The sequence below is a fragment of the Megalobrama amblycephala genome, linkage group LG12 (assembly GCF_018812025.1).
Source record: "Megalobrama amblycephala isolate DHTTF-2021 linkage group LG12, ASM1881202v1, whole genome shotgun sequence".
Taxonomy (NCBI): domain Eukaryota; kingdom Metazoa; phylum Chordata; class Actinopteri; order Cypriniformes; family Xenocyprididae; genus Megalobrama; species Megalobrama amblycephala.
Genome location: NC_063055.1, coordinates 35,129,459 through 35,145,344, shown reverse-complemented (window position 1 = coordinate 35,145,344; position 15,886 = coordinate 35,129,459). Strand labels below are relative to the sequence as shown.

Sequence of the window (15,886 nt, the reverse complement as noted above, 5' to 3'; positions counted from 1 at the left end):
CATGTACAGTATTGCATTAAAATAAAGTAACGAGAGGAACGTCGCCCATTGTAGCGAAGTAAAAGTACAGATTTTTCATTAGAAATGTACTCAAGTTAAAGTAAAAGTACCCACATTTAAATCTACTCTTAAAAGTACAAATTTTCAAAAAAAAAAAAAAAAAACTACTCAAGTAAATGTAACGAAGTAAATTTACTTCGTTACTACCCACCTCTGGTTATGTGGTTTACATGGACAACACGCCGGACATTTCACCTGGGCTTCCCGAACCTAAGGGTAATATGGGGACTATGCCAAAGTCCTCATAAACCAAAGAGTGTAACGGCATGTGTTAGTGTCTGAACAACATAAATTCTCTTTTTCTTTGAAAGTACTCATTTACCACTTGACCTGGGACCGTATTCACAAAACATTTTATCTTACCACTAAGAGTTCTCCTAAATAGCAGTAAAAGTTCTTAGCTAAGAGTTTTCTCTTAAAACCTATTCACAAAGCTGCTGCTGAGATGAATAGACTGAAGTCTTAAGCTAAGAGTAAGGGTGGGGTTGACCTCGTTGCTATGGACTATACACACAGTGATTGGCTGATGGGGGAGGAGTCAGCAATTTAATCATAGAAACATTGTAGAATGAAGTGTCATGTTTCCACATTAAAATAAAGGTTTTAAAATACAAATGTTGCCATAGTCAAAATAAAATGTTGCCTTATTGTTGCCATAAAGGTTTTAAAATGTAGGCTAAGTGTCACTAGTTAAACTAGTATATACAGTTAATATATATATATATTTGGCGTCTCATCGTAGATTCAAATCTATAAATCAAAATGTATTGCATTTATGAAGAAAAGCTTCGGCACCCAAGGCTCTACTGCTATTCTCTCAATGGTGTACAGTGTCTTTGGGTAGAGTAGGACTGTTTGTAATTTGGTCTTAGTGACTTGGAGTCCTCTTGACTGCTCCTAGCATTTCACAGATTTAGGAACTAGTTTTATCGATAAAATACTTTGTGAAATACTCTTAGAGCAAAAATTTAGGACTCCTAAAATTACGACTGACGCCCATTATTTTTAGAGTTTCTCCTAAATCAGCAAGTTAGGAGCTACTTTTAGCCTTAAGATGATGTTTTGTGAATACGGCCCCTGATTTTTAGTGTATCCCAGTGTATCAGAACAGCGACCCCATCACTGGGTTCTATATTTACGGTGACCGGGAGGGGACATGTTCGGTTCACTTAGTTTTGTCGTGGCCACGACATACGGTATAAACTAGTGGGAACGTGATAATCCCAGATAGCACACGTACGTCTGCAAGATGTCTGTTAAAGATCACTTCATCTGGAAAGCATCTGCTGTTTACAAACATCTAATAGACGTCTTTTAGATGTCAGTTTAACATACATTCTAAATCATAAACATTTTAAAGAAATCTTCTAAACGTCTATTTGACATCTGACAGGAAATGTCCTATAGACGTATTCCAGATGAGCAAACACCCTAAGATGTACGTGTGCTATCAGGGATATGTCGTGGCCACAAGATATTAATTTGTGGGAACGTGATAATAAGTCGTGGCCACGAGATCATTTTGTCGAGGTAACGACATCCTTATGTCGTGGCCACGCGATGTAAAGTCGTGGCCTCGAGATCATATGGTGAGGGAACGATATATTTTTCTCGTGGCCACGACTTCATTATATTGAGGGAACGACATCCATTTCTCATGGCCACGAGTTACATGTGTAAACAACGCGCAACATAAGGATGTTGTTACCTCGACAAAACGATCTTGTGGCCACACGATGTATATCGAGATCATATGGTGAGAGAACGACTTATTATCACGTTCCCACGAATTAATATCTTGCGGCCACGACATATTATCACGTTCCCACGAGTTTATATGTCGTGGCCACGACAAAACTAAGTGAACCGAACATGTCCCCTCCCGGTCACCGTACTTTCCCGGCGGAACACGCTCCCTCAGCTGGAATGAGTGGCAAAAGAACCTGCTGCATGACTGGATTTAATAGGGGAAACTGCGAAAACGCGAGTAAAACAAACGAATTACACTAAAGGTTGGGCTCGAAAGTGTTTCTTACAACTTGTCAAATAAACCTAATCCATGGATATTGACATGTAGACAGGAGTCGTGTTTCCTGACATTTACATGTGTCTGATTTGACGGCAGGGAAATACATAAAGCAAATCTGCCTGTGAATATTTTATATAACTACAATATCGGTAGGTTTAAATCCTAGTAAACAATCAATGTTATATATATCGTCATATTGTGCAGCCCTAAAACTTGCATAGTTTTTGTCAGTGTTTATTTAAAAACAATTATGCAGAATATAAGATGGTAAATATTTAATTTGACTGTACAAATAGCTTTGACACAAAACCTGAGGTATATATTTAAAGACTGCAGAAAGCTACAGAAAAAAGAAGCAAATGGATCATTGCAATTCACAGAAACAGCCAGCAGGGGCTGGCGCAAAATGCGGCATCGGCATCTCGCAGCAGCACTTCCGGCGGCATCTCCAGCGGCCAGGGACTTCTTCGGCAGCTCTCCCTACAGCGGCATCTCCAGCGGCCGCGGCATCGGCATCTCATAGCGGCACTTCCGGCGGCATCTCCAGCGGCCAGTGACTTCTTCGGCAGCTGTCGCTAGAGCGGCATCTCCAGCGGCCGCGGCATCGGCATCTAGAGCAGCCAGGGACTTTATTCGGCAGCACCTGCCGCTGGCCATTATAATTCAATGTTGTTTTTTGTTTTATTTTAAAAACTAGGCCTACATTTAATCAAAATAACATAATATACCAGAAGACTATCATTTGTAAGCATTTATCACAAATTTTGTTAATAACATTCTGATGCTCCACTACATAAGAGAAAGTAAATCACATGCTTTGATAAAATAAAATTGCAATGTTATCCATTGCTTTGAAATGCACATGAATATAAACTGATATTTTGTTAATACAGAAATTAATTTCTGATAGACTATGCTGCACAAAGCTGAAATTGCGGCATCTCATAGCGGCATTTCAGGTGGCATCTCCAGCAGCCACGGATATTCTTCTAATTTTAAAAAGCTACATTGCAACAAAATAGCATTATATATCACAGGACTGTCATTTATCATTAATTTTTGTTAATATGTAGGCCTTTTCTGACGCTGCAGTTGCTATCAGAGCACGCTGAAATTACTGCGTGTGTATATGAGTCATTCTACGAAACGGGTGCTATTTGGGTCCGCAACGTTTGATCAGATGCATAAGGCACAAAAAATGTCCCAAAGTCTGTTTCCAAAGCTTAAAGTTATTAATTCAAGTGTTCTTTTTAACATGATATATGATCAATTTTTTTTTTTTTTTGAAGATTAGCATACTATTTTTAATCATTTTTCATTATTACATAGCCAATTTCACATGTCCGCGTTAACCAACATGACACTTGCATCTAAAGTATCACCAAATAAGTTATATATTTTTTTTCAAACATATACTATTTTCAGGATTATATGTGTGTCCCTGTTTACACAAAATATATTTATTCACAATAAACCTTTTTTGGTAAATATTTTATGATTTGTGCACGTCCCTCAGTTTGACTTACCACCCCGTCACACTAACTTGTTTTATCTATAAATAATGCTCTGTTCCTTTAAATGACATCACAAAGCCTAAGTGACATCATTTGAGCCTTATAGCCACCAAGAACAAAAGAAGGCAACTATGCAAATTTTTTTTACATTGTTTATTTGTTGCTTTTTCATGTTAGGCAGGGCCCGTCAAGCTTAAACTTACCACCCCGGTGGTGGTAAATTTCATCCCAAAATGTCCCCTGATAAAAATCATATTCTGGGGGGTAAAACTTTTTTTTTTTGGCAGGTTTCCTTTGGTAAAATTTACATTCCAAGGGCTAAATATCATGTTATTTGGGCTCGCTTCAACCCGCGGACATGAAAAACAACCCACGGCAACAGTGTAAAAGTAGCCTAGCCCAATTTCGCAGGAAAAATGCAGACTTGGCAACAATGTTTGGTTCATTAATTCACTCATTCACTCACTCACTCACACACTTTTTACTCAATTTGAAGGTCTCCCCTCCCCCAGTTTTTAAAGTTTAAAACCAGCAGATCATATAGAGAAACACTTCGTCCATACCACCCCGTCACATCAGTTACCACCCCGTTACAGGGTCATTTTGTTAAAGGTTTATGGAAAGAAAATGAAATATTACATAAATTAACGTTGAATGATGTTCTTGTTGTGTGGACTGATCAGATAAATGTAACTTTATTTGTATTTTTTAAGTACAAACAATGAGGCCATTGAAAGGTCAAAAGGTCAATTTCAAGATTAAAAATCTAAAAATAAGAAATATATATGAAATTACAGACTTTCTACTGATGGTTTCCAAAAAAAAGGGACATTTTTCTATTATTAGGAAAACATTAGATTTTAAAAATCTGTTTCTTGTTTTACTATTCCAATGGACAAAGCTGAAATTGCTGAAATTGCGGCATCTGCAGCCACGGACTTTCTCTGGCAGCTGTCGCTGTTTGTGGCACCTGCCGCTAATTCGGTGTAATATTTTCACTTTAAAACTACGTTTGAAGAAATTAATATTAAGCTGCTATATACACAGGACTGTCATTACATTATATAGCTACCATAAGTCATATACACACGCAGTAATTTCAGCGTGCTCTGATAGCAACTGCAGCGTCAGAAAAGGCCTACATAACAAAATTAATGATAAATGCTTACAAATGACAGTCCTGTGATATATAATGCTATTTTGTTGCAATGTAGCCTTTTAAAATTAGAAGAATATCCGTGGCTGCTGGAGATGCCACCTGAAATGCCGCTACGAGATGCCGCAATTTCAGCTTTGTGCAGCATAGTCTATCAGAAATTAATTTCTGTATTAACAAAATATCAGTTTATATTCATGTGCATTTCAAAGCAATGGATAACACTGCAGTTTTATTTTATCAAAACATGTGATTAACTTTCTCTTATGTAGTGGAGCATCAGAACGTTATTAACAAAATTTGTGATAAATGCTTACAAATGATAGTCTTCTGTTATATTATGTTATTTTGATTAAATGTAGTTTTTAAAATAAAACAAAAAACAACATTGAATTATAATGGCCAGCGGCAGGTGCTGCCGAATAAAGTCCCTGGCTGCTCTAGATGCCGATGCCGCGGCCGCTGGAGATGCCGCTGTAGGGAGAGCTGCCGAAGAAGTCACTGGCCGCTGGAGATGCCGCCGGAAGTGCCGCTATGAGATGCCAATGCCGCGGCCGCTGGAGATGCCGCTCTAGCGACAGCTGCCGAAGAAGTCCCTGGCCGCTGGAGATGCCGCCGGAAGTGCCGCTGCGAGATGCCGATGCCGCATTTTGCGCCAGCCCTCTCTCGAAACAGCTGGACTCCAGGCAGAGAAACATGGATTTGCAGTTATCATTTTGTGTCAAATTGTTGGATTTTGAGGTAAAATCATACCGTAGTACAGACTCCCACCAGCCTGTTACTTTGTGAGAAAGATGTTGTTACACTCTAAACAATGCTGGGTTAAAAACAACCCAAGTTGGGTTGAAAATGGACAAACCCAGCAATTGGGTTGTTTTAACCCAGCGGTTGGATCTTTTCCCATGGTAATAACCAGGCTGCTGAATAGAAATGGGATGATCAGGGGCGGAGCCAGACATTGTAAACATTCGGGGCTTAGACCAAATCTATATTTGTCCAAAGACAATTTAATTTTCTATTAACAGCTTTACTGACATGAAAGGAGCTTTTGTTGACGTATTCTTGTTCAGAAAATGTACATTATTTGACACTGTAATTTGTAAAACTTTGTTGGATGTACCAGCTCTAGGGGGGTCCAGGGGCATGCCCCCCCGGAAGAAAATTTTGAAAATTTTAAGGTTAAATGCATCAATCTGGTGCTCTCTGGAAACTCAAAATTAAGAGCTTCAACCCATGTACAGTGTGCAAATTGAACAAAGAAACAGCATTGACTTGTACCTGGACATTAAAAAGGGTTCAAACATCTTTTTTACAATACTTTTGTACGATTTCTTTTTAAAAGATAAATCCTTGAGCTTTTATTTTGATCACCAGATCACCAGCCGATCGCGTGCGCAGATGTGCGCACTTCTCTTTAAAACACGCAGCACAGACAGAGTGTATATATAATTAATCGCTGTCTTTTGCTGTTTTATATAGGCACAAAGCCATATCACGGTTTCGATTTTAGCTCGTTGTAAAACGTAGTATGTTTTAAATGTTCAGTTCATTATGAAACGGTGGCGGCAGTACAGGGTCATTAATGGGAAACACTGAATGAATGTATAGCTGATAAATGTGCTAAAGTTGTCATATCGGTTGTTATATATGGCATAAAGTAAAAGAACGAAAAGTAATGTAATAAAAGTAGATCTACAATCGCAAATTTAAACTGATAAAGACTTCCATGAGCCGGCAAGAAGACAAAAGGATCACACAGCTAACGATAACATTAACTGTAGCTACGAAGTTTTAAGGTAGGACAATAGGTTTCATTTATCATTTGCCAGCCGTGGCTCTAGTTGGCAAGAAATTCACAGCACATATTATTTTGAGCGCATCATATTTCTTGTTGGGTCTATTTGTTGCACCTTATACCATCGTCAGATTTATACATGTGGGCCTCGCGAACGTTTTACCCAGGGGCCCACACAACCCATAATCCGTCCCTGGTCCACAGTACAGTCCCTTCTCAGAGCAGGAGTTTTAAACACCCCGGTTTGTATTGTTAAAGGGGAATTCCGGTCAATTTCAACATTTAGCTCTGTTGTTTGTAAATTCGGAGTGCAAACAACAATCATTTTTTCCTACACAGTGTTATCCTCCTTTTAAAATTTGCACACAGTTGACTGAATCAGGGCAAGTAAGAGGCTAAAAGCACGTTTAAATCATCTTTGAAATGTCATTGCACCTTTTGAAGTGATTTCTTCTGAGTAAACACAGTGAATCTGACTGCAGTAGATGTGAAAGAAATTTATAAAAGTTATGTCAACTCAGCCAGCGCACTTACCTTTGTTTACCTCCAGTTTTTCCGGTGAAGTCCAAACTAGTCGATTTTTGAACTCATACAATCTGATATTGGCATGGCAATGGCATTTGCGTTCAGATACCAGGACTTGACAATCGACAAGTTTGGACTTCACCAGAAAACAGGACGTAAACAGAAGGTATGTGTGTCGCTCCCTCCAGTAATACACAAGCAAGTTCTTGATTTCACTGACTGATGGTTTATTCAGATTCAGAACATCGATTCCTCATTCACAATTGAATCGGATGACTGATATGAAGATGTCAAACACCAGATGTAAGAACTGAAAACAAACAAATAAAGAAATTTCAAAAACAATCATCTTGTTCTTGGTATGACTCAAAGTAATTCACAAACAAAAAAATAAAAAAACACATTACAATAAATCTAAATCACATTTAGACTATAAAAATGTTCAATGTTGTAACTGGATTACTTTAAAGTACTCCATTAATATTGCAACACACAGTCAACAGTAACATATGACCCTATTTGGACATCCGCTACAATGTGCGCTGGCTGAATTAACAACACTTTTATGCATTTCTTTCACATCTACTGCTGCCTGTAGACTGTGTAGAGGAACACTGAGATGTGGTCTGATAGACCAAAGTGCAGCCGAGGCACAGCCTAGAGGTCTGCACGGTCTTTAAACTTAAGCCCGAACCCGAGGTCTATTTTCTTTTTTTTTGCAATATGCTGTATTTATGATTGCTTGCAAAGATAATTTTAAAAAAATAGGCTACATGTAGGCTACAAACACAGTTTCACCAAGGCACAGCAGCCCCCTCAGCACGCAAGGAAAAAAAGAGAAAAAGCACGGACTTAGGCCTACTAATTATAAAACTTTGATGTGGTTGAACAGGTGAAACAATATTCCCCTGGAACTCAAACACTAAACTTCAAAACAAAGTTTGCGCAGTTGCTCAACTATTTACACACATTTCATTCTCAGTAGGCTACGAGTTATGAAGAAAGAGAACAGCATCGAGAGTTGATGATTTGTGACTTCAATAGCACATGCGCAAAACAGTTTTGTAAAATGATATGATAAAATAAAAATTATTCATATATCATTTTACAAAATGCTACAAATATTCACAAAAATCAATTTCACTTATTCTATATCCATAAAGGTACTAAGAGGCTCATCACGCATACACTGAAGACATGAAACATATTTTGCTGCACAAAAGTGCAAAGATCTTGTTAAAGTCAATAATCAAACAAATTGATCATGTGATCATGTAGTTTGGCCAGATGTTCCGCCCTCTTCTGTTTTGTTTAAAAAGACCCAATGTGCTATGACTGCATTTCATCGGACCATCATCTGTGCTGAACTTACAATAATGGTAAGTTTAATAGTAATGCTGCTGATCAATACAATACAGAATTTATACAAAACATGTACTGTACAATTTTTTCTACAAGTTCCTAGTTTTCTCTTTACAGACATCTTTGGCTCTGGTTTTGGTATTTTGTGCCTTTGTCTCCTTAAGCGATTCTTGTTACCGTGACCTTCTAAAACCAGGTAAATAAAACACATACACATAATAGCATATTTTGCATATTGTGAATGAATATTTTTATGCACTACTAAGACATTTTAAAGCCTTTTAAAATCAACATGAAGTCAAAATTTGGAATACAAGTGCATGATTCATTAGAGCGTCATGAGTTAATCATTGCCCTGCTGTTTTGCAGCAAAACAAATATTTAGGTAAAATATCAAAATTTATAAATGTTTCAAGGAAACTGTATTTAATGTCCTAACTATTAACACAATTATTGTAAATTTTTTTATATAGGGGCAAAATATTGTAAGGAAGGCTATGCTAAATCCCGGCATCCAATAGGAAGTGCTTGGACAAACGACAGATGCACCAGATGCACATGTTCCTCCACAATGATGGAATGCTGCGACACGTAAATCATTTAACATGTTAATTGTTGTCAAAACAAAACCAAATATGTTGTTCTTTAAAACTAAATAATTTAGACATGTCCGTCAGTTTCAGTCAGAGAAAACTTGAGACAATAACAAATAACGTTCATGAATTTAACTATTATTATCTACTAAAATAAAAATAAAAAAATCAAGCTATAAAAAGGTTTAATTAGTTAACATAAGTAGGGATGCACTAGATACTAGTATGTATCAGGCCCATACCAAGCTCATGTACTTGTACTCGTAGGCCTGCTCGTAAAATACGCCCGATACATCACGTGACGTACCTGAGACACCAGCGGCAGCAGCAGAAACAATGTCAGCCTCAGAGGAGTGAAAATACTTCAAAATTAATGATGACAACATATACATTGCGAACTGTATGCTTTCAATCATAATTGTTTATCGATTAGTGAAGGTGGGATAGGTGGAATCATGCTGAATGACACAGACCAGAAGTGCTCGCTCTCTCGCACGCGCTCTCTCTCTTTCTTGCGCACGATCCCAGTTCTCTCAGACAGTGCGCGATCGGTCAAATACACACAGTTGTCATAATGTCCATCGTGTCGAGTATCTCACGTAAATACAGTTGGTTATGCCTTAAGTTGATGTAAACATTTGGGTGAAAACAGGATATGTGTCAGTATCGTCTCGGTTACAAAGGTAACCCTCGTTCCCTGAAGGAATGGAGACGTACGTCGGACAGACCGATGAATAGGAATCTCGCTAGAGAGGCCAATCTACTTCGAGTGTAACTAAAACGAGCCAATGCACATTGGCATGCAATCATATGCATCAGCTGCTCGCCTCGCAGCGTGGGTATAAAATGAGCAGCAGGTGCGTTGCATCTTCAGGTTTTCGCTGAGGAGCCGAACGGAGCAGGCGGCAGCATCAGCAGGACAACGACTGTGGCGACAGGACGTACGTCTCCATTCCCTCCTTCAGGGAACGAGGGTTACCTTTGTAACCGAGACGTTCCCATTCAGTCAGTCACATTCGACGTATGTCGGACAGACCGACGAATAGGAATCCCTACCAAAGCGCCACAGGAGCTGCCCCCTTCCAGCGCTCTGTTGTAAGCCACCTGAACCCCCTTGCCTGAGGACGGTGGGACAGGGCTAACACAGAGAGTGTTGATCACTGCTGTTCCCCAAACCCATTCAGTGAGACTATTGGATAACGCTGGGAAAGCGTACCCATCCGTTAGGAAAGGAACGCTGCGGAAGCCACATCCTTCCCCGAAGGAGTTATGTGGAGGAATACATATGGACTAACCTTGTAGGTTGTGCTACATATGGAAGAACTGGGGTGACTCCAACCCGACGAGGGGTGGGTTCTCCCGGAGGAAAAACACAGGCTACGTTTAGGAGCAACCGTGGAACCAGCCATAAGGGATCCCCGTAGGGTCACACATATGGAACCCAGCCTATGTCTGTCAATGAGGCGCACAAGCCAGCACCCAGGAGGATGCGACACCTCTCGTAGAGTGTGCATGCAACCTAAGTGGGCAGGGCACGCCCTGAGCTTGGTAAGCCAGGTCGATGGCATCCACTATCCAGTGGGCCATCCTCTTCTTGGAGACAGCCTTTCCCTTCTGCTGGCCTCCGTAACAGACAAAGAGCTGGTCTGAGGTCCTGAAGCTTTGAGTTCTGTCTATGTACAGTCGCAAGGCACGAACTGGACAGAGCAAAGCCAGGGCTGGGTCTGCCTCCTCCGAGGGCAGTGCTTGCAGGCTCACTACCTGGTCCCTGAAGGGAGTGGTAGGAACCTTGGGCACGTAGCCAGGGCGGGGTCTCAGTACTACGTGGCTGTCACCTGGCCCGAACTCAAGGCACGATTTGTCGACCGAAAATGACTGCAGGTCCCCTACCCTCTTGATGGAGGCCAATGCAACCAGCAGCAAAGTCTTCAGACAGAATCTTTAAGTCTGCTGACTGCAAAAGCTCAAAGGGAGCAATCTGAAGTGATCGAAGCAACAGAGCAAGGTCCCAAGAGGGTATGGAGGGGGGTCGAGGAGTATTTAACCGTCTCGACCCCCTAAGGAACCTGACGACCAGGTCGTGCTGACCAACAGTTTTGCCATCTACAGGTGCTGGTCATATAATTAGAATATCGTGAAAAAGTTAATTTTATTGTAAATTATTTTTAAAAATGAAACTTTCATATATTCTAGATTCCCTACATGTAAAGTAAAACATTTCAAAAGTTTTTTTTTTTTTTTTTTTTTTTCATTTTGATGATTAGAGCATACAGCTTATGAAAGTCCAAAATCCAGTATCTCAAAATATTAGAATATTTACATTTGAGTTTCATTAAATGACCATCCCTACAGTATAAATTTCGGGTATCTCATGTTCTTTGAAACCACACTAATGGGGAAGACTGCTGACTTGGCAATGGTCCAGGAGACAATCATTGACACCCTCCACAAAGAGAGTAAGTCACAGATGGTCATTACTGAATGTGGTGGCTGTTTACAGAGTGATGTATCAAAGCATATTAAATGCAAAGTTGACTAGAAGGAAGAAATTGGGTAGGCAAAGGTGCACAAGCAACAGGGATAACCACAAGCTTGAGAATACTGTCAAGTAAAGCCGATTCAAACACTTGGGAGAGCTTCACAATGAGTAGAATGAAGCCGGAGTCAGTGCATCAAGAGTCACCACACTCGGACATCTTCAGGAAAAGGACTACCAAGCCACTTCTCAAACAGAAACAATGTCAGAAGCATCTTACCTGGGCTAAGGAGAAAAAGAACTGGACAGTGAACAGTGGTCGAAAGTCCTCTTTTCAAATAAAAGTAAATTTTGCATTTCATGTTGAAATCATGGTCCCAGAGTCTGAAGGAAGACTGGAGAGGCATAGAATCCAAGCTGCTTGAAGTCTAGTGGGAAGTTTCTAAAGTTAGTAAAGATTTGGGGGCCGTGACGTCTGCTGGTGTTGGTCCATTGTGTTTTATCAAGTGCAAAGTCAATGCAGCCATCTTCCAGGAGATTTTGGAGCACTTTATGCTTCCATCTGCTGACAAGCTTTATGGAGATGCTGATTTCCTTTTCCAGCAGGACTTTAGCACCTGCCCACAGTGCAAAAACCACTTCCAAGTGGTTTGCTGACCATGAAATTACTGTGCTTTATTGGCCAGCCAACATGCCTGACCCCTGAATCTATGGGACATTTTCAAGAGAAAGATGAGAAACAGTCGATCCAACAATATACAGATGATCTGAAGGCTCAATAGTGCCTCAGCAGTGCCACAGGCTGATCACTTCCATGCCACACTTCACTGATGCTGTAATTTGTGCTAGAGCAAGTCATTTGCTGTAATATGTGCTGCCGACCAAGTATTGAGTGTACAAATGAACATACTTTAAAGAACCTGAACTTTTCTGTTTTGAAAATCCATTTTTTGATTGATCTTAGGAAATATTCTAATATTTTGAGATACTGGATTTTGGACTTTCATGAGCTGTATGCTCTAATCATCAAAATTAAAAAAAAAAAAAAAAAACTTTTGAAATGTTTTACTTTACATGTAGGGAATCTAGTATATATGAAAGTTTCATTTTTAAAAATAATTTACAATAAAAAAAAATGAACTTTTTCACGATATTCTAATTATATGACCAGCACCTGTATGTGGTCGTGGTAAGCGGAGATAGCAGCAGTATGGACTTTGAGGGTGGAGGGAGACCCTTGCTGCAAGAAGGAAAGCACGACTCTGATCAAGCATCTTCGGGGGTCTTCTCGTCGAGAAGAGCACCACTCGCGAACATGTTCCACTTTGAGGCGTAAGCACGTCTCATAGACAGTGCACATGCCGAAGTGATGGTGTTAAGTACCTCAGGGGATAAGTCACCTAGAACCTCTGCGTCCCGTCCAGGGACCAGACATGGAGTTTCCAGAGGTCTGGACGTGGGTGCCAAAGAGTGCCCCGTCTCTGAGTAAGAAGGTCATTCCTCAGAGGAATGGGCCAGGGAGGGGCTGTCGCGAGGAGTGAGCGTTCTGGGAGCCAGGTCTGGTTGGGCCAATAGGGTGCAACTAACAAGACCTGCTCCTCGTCCTCCCTGACTTTGCACAGGGTCTGTGCAAATAGGCTCACTGGGGGAAATGCATATTTGCGAAGGCTCCAGGGCCAGCTGTGTGCCAGTGCGTCTGTCCCAAGCATGCCAAAGTGCATTGGCTTGTTTTAGTTACACTCGAAGTAGATTGGCCTCTTTAGCGAGATTCCTATTCGTCGGTCTGTCCGACGTACGCCGAACGTGACCGACTGAATGGGAACCATGGATTCGGTCTTAAAGGGACCGTAGCCTATTTGTCATTAATTTTAACAAAATGTTAAATAAATGTATACATGATAAATAAACCTACTGTATCTGAAAAACAAGTTTATTTAATTATCTCTATAGTATTTGTTGTATTGTTTGTAATTTATTTGTAAATTTCTTTTTATATAACAAGAATTATATATATTATTGGTAATTATGCCTTTTGAAAGTTATTGGACACTGAAATTTTTGTGCTTTAATGAAAAAAGGAATAATTTTTATGTGCTTGTCACAAACTTAGAGTAATAATAAAGAAGCTGTCCTACATTCATTAGTCTCACTGTTTTGTGCTTGTAAAACGGCAACATCACCAAAAGAGAGAGAGAGAAAAATTAATAAATGTATAGGCGAGTACTAGAATAAAAGTATCGGTACTCGTATTTGGCCCTTAAAAAATGGTATCGGTGCATCTCTAAACATAAGGTAATGCAATTTTTTTTTTTTTTTTTTTTTTTTTTTTTTTTTACAGCATTTAGTAGTCAAGGATAATGTTCATTTGTAAATATTCTAGTGTTCATTGGTAATTCATGATCATTCATATTAAATTAACTGTTAATTTATCAATAACTTGAAATGGTTAATATGTATCAGTATATGTAAACAGTAATAATAACTAAGATTAATAAATGCTGTAAAAGTATTCTCTTGTGAAAAATAAGTGCGCTTAATTATATTGAATGTGCATTTATAATTTACATTAAATCTAAAATTTTATTTTACAAAAACTGTACTTGCAGATATATAATATTTATGAAATAAAAGACAACTTAAGTGTATTTAAAGAGACACTTTCATGACTGTTTCTTAAGTATAAAAGTGCACTTTATAATAATGTCAAATTAAAATCTTACCGTAAAGGACATTTTAAATAAATATGTTTCAATAATCTTTTGTTGTACAGAAGTACACGTATTTTGATGTGTTGACTAACAAACTAAAGCAGAGGTAAAATACTTGATTATAATTTTAACTGTAGTGTGTTGTTCAATATTACATTTAAAGTTAATATATTTTAAATTGCAACTTTATCATTACAAATATATTTGAGTACATGAACATTTACTTAAGTCTTAAGTGGATAAAAAAAACATGATTACGTTTAAATAATGGCATTTAATATAAAGTATATTATTTCCTTAAGTACTTTTTTAAAGTATACTTCTTTTTCACAAAATGTTGCATTCACCTTTTTGTATTAAAACAGCTTCATATCACAGTTTTCGGTTAATAAGTGTATGTGCTAAGTAATATGTCCTTTTTGTTGTAGGATGGGTAGAGTGATAATCAAGACTGAAGGCTGCATTGTGAAGTATGATTACAGCACATGCACATTTAAAGTGTTTCATCCAGAAGATCCCACATTTGGGTGTGGCTATGGTGCTGTTCTAAAATAATTTCCAATGACTGAAAATACAAATCAGTGATGTGTATGTATTTTGACTAGAATCAATATAAACTGCTTTTGGATCCAAACTGGACTACCAATTGTAATTAATTACACAAATAAAAAAGGTTAAATCTTGTTAACCAAAAGGTTTGGCATTCAAGGCTTTCCTTCTTACTTGAAAAGAAAAAGCTGTTATTTTTAAACTAAAGCTAATAAGAGAACATCTTATATCTGTAAAATTTATAATGAAAAAGTATGAAATACATTCCAGATACCTTATTGTTTATGATTTGATTGTACTGTTTACTAATTAACTGAATTGTTAAAATTACTAAATTGAATTAAGATTTTTGTATGTTTATTTCATAATTAAATAAAATAAAATATTCTCATTACACATCACAATAAACTTTTGTGTGAAAGGAACATTTATAACCTTTTGAAAACCAAAAAGGAAAAAGAATACATAGTTTAAAGGGTTATAGTTCACCCAAAAATGAAATTTCTGTCATTAATTACTAAAGCTGGGACAATATATCGATGCATTGCGATTCGTGGATCGTTTCTGATATTTTCCAAATGCATCCCAAATCGATTCTGAGCTTAGTGTTTTAATTTCAAATTTTTAGGCTATTTTTTATCCGCATGCTCAAATGCTCACCAAGAAGAGCGCTTGTGTGTTCAACTGAGAATGTATTTGCACCTCAGAATGCTTTTAGGATGCGAGATTAATCTAAACAGACCACTGCAAACACCCTTGCAGTTCGCTTCAAACTTTATGAATGATTATTTTATAGAATATTCAAGTGGTGTGTGTAAGGAATTGGAAGGAAGCAGAGTACTGTTTCTGTCTGTTTCTAAAGCACGCAGTGCCATCTGCTGTTGAAAACTAAGCTCAGAATCGATTCGAGAGAGAATTGCGATACATATGGAAAATATCAGAATTGATTCACAATCATTTCTCAATTCACGATGCATCGATGTATTGTCCCAGCCCTATGAATTACTCACCCTCATGTCGTTCCACACCCATAAGACCTTCGTCGTCTTCGAAACACAAATGATGATACTTTTGATGAATTCCGAGAGGTATCTGACTCATCCATAGACATCAATATAA

General features: G+C 38.5%; 1 protein-coding gene across 1 annotated transcript; it reads left to right on the top strand.

Annotated features, from left to right (window-relative positions):
- The first annotated feature begins 8,345 nt into the window (after positions 1-8,345).
- LOC125280532 (beta-microseminoprotein-like) lies at positions 8,346-15,175 on the top strand. Its single transcript, XM_048211107.1, has 4 exons — positions 8,346-8,458; positions 8,559-8,637; positions 8,915-9,032; positions 14,647-15,175. The coding sequence occupies exons 1-4, from the start codon at positions 8,411-8,413 to the stop codon at positions 14,771-14,773; spliced, it is 372 nt and encodes a 123-aa protein (XP_048067064.1). The 5' UTR covers positions 8,346-8,410; the 3' UTR covers positions 14,774-15,175.
- Positions 15,176-15,886: the final 711 nt, after the last annotated feature.